This window comes from Pagrus major, chromosome 8 (assembly GCF_040436345.1).
Source record: "Pagrus major chromosome 8, Pma_NU_1.0".
NCBI classification, from domain to species: domain Eukaryota; kingdom Metazoa; phylum Chordata; class Actinopteri; order Spariformes; family Sparidae; genus Pagrus; species Pagrus major.
In genome coordinates, this window is record NC_133222.1 from 16,201,600 (window position 1) to 16,212,401 (window position 10,802).

At 40.6% G+C, this 10,802-nt stretch overlaps 1 protein-coding gene across 1 annotated transcript; it reads right to left on the bottom strand.

The window, feature by feature from the left end:
- Nucleotides 1–9,423: 9,423 nt before the first annotated feature.
- Nucleotides 9,424–10,662, bottom strand: LOC141000948 (prolactin-like). Its single transcript, XM_073471837.1, has 5 exons — nucleotides 10,653–10,662; nucleotides 10,384–10,562; nucleotides 10,134–10,235; nucleotides 9,833–10,018; nucleotides 9,424–9,633 (listed from the first exon to the last, which is right to left on the bottom strand). The coding sequence occupies exons 1-5, from the start codon at nucleotides 10,660–10,662 to the stop codon at nucleotides 9,424–9,426; spliced, it is 687 nt and encodes a 228-aa protein (XP_073327938.1).
- Nucleotides 10,663–10,802: the final 140 nt, after the last annotated feature.

The following is a 10,802-nucleotide window of genomic DNA, read 5'->3' on the forward strand; positions in this document are numbered from 1 at the left end:
CTGGGAAAGTCTTTTTTTGGCTGCGCCGGTCTGTTGAAGTAGGCTAACAATTGCAAGCCAGCAGATATGATTATAGGGACGGTTCCAGTTCCCGTGAGGTGCTGAGCTCCTTTCTAAGGACCTCAGAGTAACACCAACCTATTTGTCATATCAATCTGCCTCCCCTTCGATACAGGTTTCACTTACGGCAATAACATGTTTTGTTTAATTATGAAACATGCTAAACGGATGTGTTTCAACAAACAGCACCTTTATTGTCTCAATGCTTGTTCTTGGTTCCACACTCTGCAGCTAATGGGAGGCTATTGTCCATAAAACAAAGGCCGGCAATGGCTCCCCATGCAGTGGCAAAGTGTCACATCTGCTGTGTGAGAAGGCCTCCAACCCTCTATTCATTATTTATAATACTAGATTTCTTCTGGGTGCAGACACAGGAAATGTAATTACTTTGTATTGCCCACAAGTTGTCATTTCCTCAAGTGCCATCAGGAAAATAAGAGTCATTAAAGTGTGTGCCCAGCCAAGAATGAAAAGTAATAAACGCACACAGTGCCAACACACACCTACTCTCCTGCTGTGCAGACACGTTCCCCAAATCTCTCAAGGCAAGGGCAGCAGAACAGTAGAAGTCCTTTTGTTCATTTCTAAAAGATCCAGATGGGTGATGCAGTACAAAGCTCTCAAGGGCTTATTCACTTTGGCCATAACACCACCATATAGACATATCAAACCCATAGACAAAAGGAGATCGCTTGCTGAAGCTGTGCCAAGACTCGGATGAAGTGCAGCAAAACTGTCCCTGTTCTCCCCACAGGGCTCTCCTGGGATTCAGCTGTTGCATAATTCCATCTCATATTGACCTCGACCGTCTTTCAAATCTGCCATTCATGAGTCATATTAAAAACAGTACGCTCTGATGATTCATTACATCTGTCTGCGTAATAATGTGTTTAATATTCAGTCACAGCACATTGGCATTTTATGATCAATTTAAATGTAAAGAGAAGGGAGGCGGTGACAGCAGAGACTCTCCACATTCAACAACTGCATGTCACAGCACAGCCACCACTCATATTCAGGTTTGTGCTCAATTGCATTTTTCAGGCATTTGATGTTCCTTTTCTGATAAGCGATACAAAGAACTGCATTAAAATGATTAAAATAAGTGCCAGGGGAAAAAAATACAATCCAATTCCAACAATGTATATAATCCAAAAGCTAGAAAGTTTTTTCCTTGCATTCACTCCACTGAAATACAGACAGTTCTCATTCTCTCAGTGCCATCTTGTGTGCATGGTAGTGGACTGCAGTGACCGTATCGGTGTGTAGCAGTACTGAGGAACAACAGACAGTGTCACTCTTGGACCATCCCAGGGCTAAATGCTTGATGACCTGAGATATGGGCAACACCAAGTTACTGCAGGGACAAGATAAAGGCTGAGAGGATAAAAAGAGATAGACGTCCACAGGTTATGATATCATAATATTGGATATTAGAGTTGCTTTGTCCATTACATATCTAACACCACTTGTGACATGTGGCAACAGACAGTAAAGGGGAACCAATATTGTTTCGCTTTCTAAATTAGTGTCAATGTAAAGAAAAAGGAGAAACATGAGTCCCTTGATATTGCTGTTTTTGTGGCCCTTTCATTAGGTTATACGTCTTTGTGTGCTTTCCAAATGTCAAGTAGGCTTGTCCCTGAAATCTAAAGTAACAAAAGATAAATAAGAGGTACCCAGTTTAATGCCTGTGTATGCATGTAGCAAAATTAATCTTTGTTGTTTGGTTTTTTTGTTGTTGTTTTTTTGTCCAAGGGCACCAACAAGGCAGACACAATTGTGACTCTTAAGATATCAATCAAATACTTTGCTCCATACTTCCCTTAAAAATCCCATCACTGTTGAGCTTGGCTTTAAATGCTTCAAAGGCCATATGGTTGTGTGCTTTCATGTTTTTTTTCTACACTTTACGACTGCATGACCCCCTCCCACCCACAGTGTGACTCGACAGGGCTTACGTCATTGCCTTGCAAAAGCTCAATTTTCTCCACACACACTTGAAAATGAAGCTGGCATTTTAACATTTATCCACGCTGGATACCGTAACAGAAAGGCTCCCTTCTTGGGTGAGAAAAACGGCAGCACAGCATGGACGGAGGGCTAAAACTGAAATAAAAAGACGTGATTATAAATGTTGCCGGTTTAAGGAGGAACTCTTAATCGAAACATGGTTATGTTGATCTTTTATAGACTGTCCATGCAGTGCAGTTGCTTTACTCAGCCACTCCCATTCCCCCTGGATCCTATTGTGATTGTGTGCAGTGAGCTGGCTCATTGGGCCCTCATGGTGAATGGCCCACAGCCATTCACTCAGCATACAGAAGCTCATTAGAACTCTATAGACACACAATTGTGAGGCTCACATTAGAAACTTCCTCCTCTGGGGCACAGACACCGCACACAAAGTGCCAGTTTGCTGCTAAGCTAAGCGCATTGTCTTCTTGATTCATAGAGCTTGGCCCTCCATTCACGATATTAAGTTCGAGTGGTGGAATATCAATTGCGTGTGCAATGGGCCGGTATCTTTTTAAGAGCTTTAGTGGGGTTAAAAAGGAGAGAAAAGGGATCTCAGCCGGTCTGCAGAGTGCTAGCTTTCAACAGGGCCATTGTGAGGATTCTGAATGAAGGGACCCCTGTTTTTTTCCCTCCATTTCTAAAAAGAGATGGACATCAAATAAATTCACATGAACTTGCTTCAGGGTGTTTCCAAGACCTCCTGTTTAAGAATAGCCTAATTATACCTCCCTCTCCTGGAGAGCTCTATTGGAATCTGGCTAATTACGAAGTGGTGAATCTTAATGATGATACGCTCTTAGCGATGGCTTTTAAAAAAGTGCATAAAGTCGTGTGAGATTGGTTCTACCTAAAATATCAATGAACTCAGAGAAATACACCGTTTAACAAGAAGACACGATGCTTTCAGGAGCGTTGTTAGTTTTGAGGTGCTCGTAAACACTTTGCCACAAACTCTTATTTGTTGCTAAAAGGCTGCTTCAAGTGTGAGAAAAGTGTATGAATGAACTAAACAAACATTCTCAGTGTTATCACATAAAACATACTCTCAACACAGTCGGGGTCCTTTCAAAGTATAAACAAATACAGTCAATAAGAGCTCTGGAGCACAGTCTGGGGTTCCCTCCTGTTTTCTCTCCGTGTCATATAAACAAATGACTCTCCACCAAACAAAAAGCCTTGGGGGACTATCACAGCCACTGGCCTATGTGGAGCATGTTAACACAGCCTCACTACACAAAGGTAGATAGTGCACACAGACGAGCTAACACTCATCATGTGACAGAGCGCTATGCCTTCTCCACCAGTCTGAGGAATAAAACCTCAAATTTGATTACAAGCAACCTTTGGCTCCCTGGCCATCGCACAATAGGCTGAGCTGTCTGGGCCAATTTCCATGCTCAGCATGAGGTATCTACACGCGCAGACCGGAGCTCCCTGCCACCCACCCTCCCTCACCCCCCGACCAGTGTGGATATGCCTGTTTACTGTGCCTAAACTCCGGGTCTGTCGCCCCTCTTGTTGGACTTTCTATTATGATGTTGAGGATCATTAGTTGCAGTGTGAAAGGTTACACAAGCCTCTCACTAGTCGTGTTTGTACCAAAACATCACTACATGCATGTCTGTGTGTGTGTTGGTGTGACCATTTTTATTTTACAGTTCTGACCCTCATACATGCAGCATATGCCCCGACGACACTGAAGACTGGCACTGTATGAATACTGAAGTGGTTCAGCCTGCTGCCTGTGGAGCCACATATGATCACTCGATGACCAAAAAACTTCCAGGACTTAAACCCCTCCAAAATAAAAGATGTGGCTGCGAGGGAAATTATAAAACTGTCATGTTATAGAAGAGCTTCTCAGTCAGTCAGTCAGTCTGTGAGTATTATTTAAAGTGCATTTGCCTCCACATAAATGTTTCATTTTAAAGATTTAAAAATAACAGTACAAAGAAATTTATGTACAGAACAAATAAGAGAATTCGTTTTATCATTGCATATAATTGGAAACAGAAAACTTGAAAAATGCAACATCAATACCAAATTTATTAAGAAATCAGGCTTGAATTTACAAATATTTTATGAAAGGAATGAAAAACGCTTTCTCTTCATCAGCTTTTTGCTTTTTCTCATGATTTTTTTAAAGAGAAAATGTCGTATCTTACAATGTATATACCCGTATTTATTCACACCAACGTGACCTGTTTTTAAATGATTTTGCAATCAGTAATACCTTTACTGAGAAATGTTCTCAAATGAAACAGAAAGGAGCACATTGCGAATGAATTGCTGAGGGGTTTGTATGGGGCACAATGGGAGGCTGGAGAAAAGAGAAAACTATTTACTACTGGAGAAGACTGTTTGGTGCATGTTAAACTTTGGCCAGCAGTTCATTGTCTCTGGTGTCTATCATTTAATAGGCTAGTTGACATAATGAATGAGCCAGACCCACCTTCTGCCACTCTAGAAAGGACCCCAGCCTTATCTGAATTGAGAAGCACATTAGAGCCTCTCAGCCAATCAGGACACAGCCCTGTAGCAAAGTGCAGGGCCGAAAGAGGAAGAGCAGGAAACTTTTGTTTTGCTCGGAGTTTAATGAAGTTGGCCTGGTCACTCAAGAAGGGATTAAAGGAGAAGTAAGTGTCACTGAGCTGTGACTGCTGAAGAGGGAACTCAAGTGTTCGGGTCACTGTGTGAACAGGATGGTCTCAGTACAGAGCTGCACCAGGAGGAATATGGCTGGCTCTCCTCCTGCTTTACCAGGTTTCGGGAACTCTGGAAAATGCTTTCTTATTGACAATCTGCTGCAGTCACAGACACCTACAGCCCGACCAGAAGGGACAGTGGGTGGTCACCTGAGACTGGCAGCATGCGAACGTCCGAGGAGAACCTGGGGCTCTGAACACGGAGCCTACCACAGCCAGGCCCACAGTCCCCAACAGGTGAAGAATTTAGGAGGACAACTTCTGCCACACTCAGGTAAACTGATCTGATTTTTAACAAGCAGACTTTTTAAACAAAATATATCTATATTATGTCAAGAGTAAAGTTGTGGTAAATTACACTTTGTCTTGATGACAGGAATTTCTTTTTTATCTCTCTCTCACAAACAATTAATTTTTTCCAACCTGTTAGATTAATGTCAAGAATGAATATTGTTTAATTTGTAGAGTTTTTGTCACAGATCTAAAGTTTAACTTAGGTTGATTATATACGTACATCTGTCTGAAATTACATATATGACATTGTATATTATATGTATCTTTGTAAGGTTCATATACTCTACACACTGACATGTCATATGTATATGACTTAAAAGAAAGAAAGCTGGTCAACCATTAAAATGTCCCTGCGTTGCTTTTTGCAAGTATATCACTGTATTTTTCCACTACCTCTTTTATAACTTAATTAACGATATTTTTCAAATGTTAATATAAGTCTGTGTTAGTCATGTATATGCTCAATGGGGCAGTCAAACTAACCTAAGTAAGAATTCTGTGAAATATAATTTTTGAAATGTTTGGGTACTTACAAAATACAGAAAATTAAAACAAATCATTTATAAAGGAAAATCAATAACGAATAATATTTTAAAACTTTTAAATTTCATTAAAAAGATAAATCCTTGATATGAGTCTTGATGGAAAATAACTGACTGAAAAGAAAGATAAGACAAATTAAACATTTAAAATTAAATTACTATAAACGTGCAAAAATAACAATCATGTGGAATTGGGATTATGTCTGAATTATGACTGAAGCAATTCATTTTCAAACTGAATTAGTAAATCTATCTTATATTGGTAGTTTTCAAATGAAATGTAACTGCTAAAACATCGAAATATCAAATAGAAAATGTTCCATCTACATGCATCACCTAAAGCGCAGCAAGCTTGTAAAAATCAAAGTAAAAAGGAAACAACTGTAAGTAATTGGACAAGGCAGGACTCCAGGTATAGTCTCTCGTGGATCAAACCTGTCTCACCTAGTTACTACACGACCAGAACTGACTGTCCCTGTCTATCTTTGCAGGTGTATTGAGCAGTGTTTTCCTGCGGAGCCCGCAGTATCTGCTGGCATGCTGTGGTGGGTCCAGCCCCCCTCCTGTCTTCTCCAGTGAGTGTTTTATGCCTCATCAGCAATGCCTCAGCTACTCTCTAAGCATTAGCAGCAGGGTCTCTCATGCTCTCCACAGCTAATTACTGATGCAATGCCAAAGAGCTAATTCTCCGCTCAACTCTGCACAGCTCTATTCATAACCATTCACGGCTGTTTAGGACGGGGAAGAGGGGTGGGTTGCAAGGCTTTTAAGAGTCCCTGGGGCCCCCTATTTTGTACTTGCAAATACACACTTTTAGCAGCGCAAATATGCAGAGCTAATAAACATCTTGTCTTCTGTCATATTAAGATTATAATTACCAGGTGTGAATTCTCACTGCTGAATGAGGCAGATTGTTTAAAGCTGAGCATTCTCTCAGCACATAAAACAGAGTTTGGTTGTGAATACCAACATCTTCAAGGTAGATTTTCAGCCTGCATAAAATCTGAAAACATCCAGAAAACCTGTAATTTAACCTCAAATATTATCCTAAAGAAGTTTTCCTCTGCAATTTGCTTAGAAAGTTTCAGTAATACTATTTTAGATGTGTGTAGAGAGTACCACTTGGACTCTTATAGTATTAATTAAGACTAGCAGCTGTCATTTTGTGGCATTGTCCCACAGCAATTGGAAGTTATTAGTTGCTGGAACCTGAGATGCCTGTCAAATGATGTCAAATGTTGTGCAAAATAGCACAAATCAGAAAGCCCTCATCCCACATGTCCCTGGAGTCCTCTTAGTAGGCTGACACTTTCCCACAGTGCCCAGCAACACAACAATGCCAAGTCTGGCCGTGACCAATCGGCACTTTCACTCCACCATCCACACGCGACCTCACTGCAATTTTTCACTGCAGCAATGAACTCCGCTTAGCACAAAAAACTTGCCCATTTCTCTACAGAAGTGGGCTGCACCAGGAACATCCCCCAGCCATTGTGTGGCTAAAGAGCTTGGTTCGCCGACCCCCTCCTTTCTCCTGTCCTTCAACTCTCATTCCTGCCCATTGGAGACTTCTTGACTAGGACATAAAGCATTCAATGAAAGTGACTTTTATAGACTTATTCGAGCTCATCTTCACATACAAACTGGCTTCATACCTGCAAGTGAAAAGATTTAGTGTTGGGCCAGTGAACCATCGAGTAATGGCATTTCCATTGAACGGCTCTATTGTTGGTGTCCCACAGGGCTCTATAGCTGGCCCACTGGGGTAGACACACACGTTGCCCAGGAATGACCTGGTAATCAGCTATTTAAGTGAAAGCCATTGAGTCCCAATAGAGAAGTGAGAAGCATGTCCAAACCTGTTATGTGCTCCCCAGAGGTGGTCTATGTGCAGATTTGTCGTACAGATTAAAAAGGCAACACTGAATAGATCGGATAAATTGTTCCACTTGACTTTTGTTGTGCGTGCACCTGTGAGTGAAGTAGCGTGGGATTGCTCCTCACAGTTCATCAAATCCCTTTTTCTCAGTTCAACTGGCTTTCTATTCTCTTTAGTCACCCCCAGTTTGTTAAATTGGACAAATGGAGAAAAAGAAATCAAATGTGAGCGATGAAGTGAGAGTGACAAAAACAGGCATGATCTTAGATTGAAAGGGTAGGACGTGGTATAGTTGGTAAAGTTTCCTTATTGATTGTGTGGATGGATTTAGAAATTGTTCCTTTAAATTAGAATTCATAGGACACTTTGGAAAATGATTCACAGGCAAATTCACTACATACAGCCACACTTTATTTTACAATTGTGTGCACTGTCCACGTGTGACAATTGCTAATCAATGACCCAATTTTCACTGATGTTGACACAGTAGTTTCAACACACTGAAACTGATTGTTTTTTTTATTCCAATTTCTGTTTCAGAAGGAGCAAATATTCGAATGTGGTCAGCTGATATAAGCCCTAAATCACGCAGAGGGATCCTCAGGAGGGCTGTGTTCTCTGAAGAACAACGAAAGGAGCTGGAGAGAACTTTTCGGAGACAGAAATACATCAGCAAGACAGACCGGAACAAACTGGCAGCTGATCTCAGTCTCAAGGAGTCACAGGTAATTGAGCATAAATCACCAAAAGTTTACCTGATTAATCTTTGATTCTAAAAAGACATTAAGTAGAAATAAAAGCATGTATAATATTCAATATTCTAAAGTTTCTTAATTTTATAATTTAAATTTTATATACATTTTGACCTGAGTTATTACAAATCAAATCATTTGAAATTCCTCTCTATTCTTTTGCTACTTTAGGTGAAGATCTGGTTCCAGAACCGCCGCATGAAGTGGAGGAACTGTAAGGAGAAAGAGGTTCATAACACTCGCTCCCCAATGGACGAGCTCATGGCCCAAGGTCTCGCTCAGGAAGAGGAGGAACCATCTAAGAATCACACTGACGCAAAGACAGAGAGGTCACCACCACAGAAGAGTGTCAGGGACACATGAGAAGAAAATAAGCTGTAGGGTACAGCACTGGGAGGATTTTAAAATATGTGTATGGTATACACTGTGAGGACTAACACTGATAGTATTGACCTTTCAATGCTGTTCTGTTGCGTCACGAATGTAATTAGGTTCAAGTGCTCGGTCAATCATCTTATTGCATTTCACTGGCTTCAGTAAGCAATGTATTGGTACACTAATAAGACTTTCCAGGAATGATTCCCACTCTTCGATTGTAATAGCAATCAGTAAGAAGCACAAATGGGTCACTTCATTTCATGCATCAGACTTCTTTTTATTTGGTTTACATGTTTTGGTCAGCTTTACACAGATACCCTGCTCACAATCCAAAACCTTTTTAAGTCAAATTTCTCTCAGTATATCTTGTAAAATATTTTTTTCTATGATCTCGAGTGTATAGATCAACTGTAAATAAAGCGTATGAAAGAATCCTGATTTCCATATTGTTTATGTGTTGGGCTGTGTGGAGCAAAGCTCATTTACATGTTAATGATCACTCTACTGCACAGCATCTAGCATTTCTATAAATATGTAGAGCTTGTGCTCTCTTTATTTAAGTTTTTTTTAAATTTTTTTTTTTACCTTTTCATGCTCAATGCTCAAAAGCGAAATGATTTAATTACCTAATAACAATAATAATGCAAGAGGCGCACACAATCCTTTACAATAAATGCACACATGAAATGCATTACAAAGGATGTAAGCACAGACAGCAAGAACATGATGTGTAAAAGCAAGTTAGGAACAAAAGAATTAAAGAAAATTAAAGATAATGCCGACTGCCATCGCTTTTAGCAGTCCAGTCCAGGGAGGGTGGTGCATTTCAGGATTTGGAGATAATTTTTGATTTTGTTGGAGTCTCTGCGGAAGCAGTAAAGTAGGTCATGATGGTCCATTGAATTGAGTTCTCCTTGTTTGTAGAAGGAAAAGGCAGAAGAGGGGACCAAACTCTCAGGAGAGATGTAACTCACGGTGTTACCAAGCACTCCCGATAGCTTCATCTGAGGTGCACAGAAGGAAAATTGACAGTACATAATTGAAATGCATTAAGATGCATGCAGTAAGTAAATAAACTGTTTTAATTAGAATGTGATACATTTCAAAATCCACACACATTCAAACATTGTAAAAAATACAATCACTGATGGTTAAGACCACAAAACACATCTACAAGCTCAGTAACCATAAGTGGATCCTTACCTTCTCAGCCATTTTTGTCACTCCGTCCCTCAGCTCATGCACCACATCACTGATCTCCAGCGCCTTGTTGGAGCTGTAGTGGTTGAAGTCTTGATTCTGATCCTGAGACATGCTCTGATAAAGTTGTGACAAGGGGTCACCCCAGGCCCCCAGCAGCCTCAGGATCACCTCTGTCAGCTGTTCTCTCTGCATATGAAATGATTGCTTAAGTAACTTGTGGTAAAGTGCAACTTCATTGCAAAAAAATGTCTTTAAATTATCACTTATTTGCATATGTAAAATTTATAACGTGAATGCTCACCCCTAGCCTTTGTGCGTTCTCCTTATCGGCTGGTGTTAGTATGCCATGTGTGTGGCACTTTCGTTTTCCTATGAGGTTCTTGCTGGGAAAGAAATATCGCTCCTGCGAAGGCGAACACACATATCACAAACAGCGATATCAGGGCATGAAAAAAAGCCAACTCAACGGGTGATGGATGAATGGAGGTCGAGGTGTGATTGATGGTGATGGATGTTCAATGTCAGAGCTGAGAAAAGAAAAAAGAACTTACAAATTCAGAGTGCAGATCACTGGAGATGCCATGCATTCTTGAAGACTGTTGTATGACCCTGTCAAAGAGATCAGCCAGGGAAGGAGTGTGGCATCCAGCCTGTCCATAGGTACAGATCGGGGCAGTGCCAACCCGCGTGGAAAGCCCCAGGTACACCAGTATAAGAACAGCACACCAAACTGAGGGGAAAAAAACTTTCAGTCACGAAAAATAATAACAATACATGCAAATAAAAACTTTGTATTTAATTTGTCATTTTGCCATCTTACCCTTTGTCATGGTTCCTGTCTTGCAGTGGAGCACTAGATGATGAGTACAGCTCTTTTTCTACCAGAGCTACTCTCGTGGAAACTAACTCATAGTGATGACGCTGCTGATTAAAACAAATTGTTGACGTGATATTTTTCTTTGAACGTCAT

Bases quoted from the DNA above. Each gene is read 5' to 3' on its own strand.
- LOC141000948 (XM_073471837.1), bottom strand. The intron at 10,236-10,383 runs GTAAGTTCTTTT...TCGCCTTCGCAG, and splicing joins GTGATCTGCACTCTGAATTT to GAGCGATATTTCTTTCCCAG. The intron at 9,634-9,832 runs GTAAGGATCCAC...TGTGCACCTCAG, and splicing joins TGACAAAAATGGCTGAGAAG to ATGAAGCTATCGGGAGTGCT.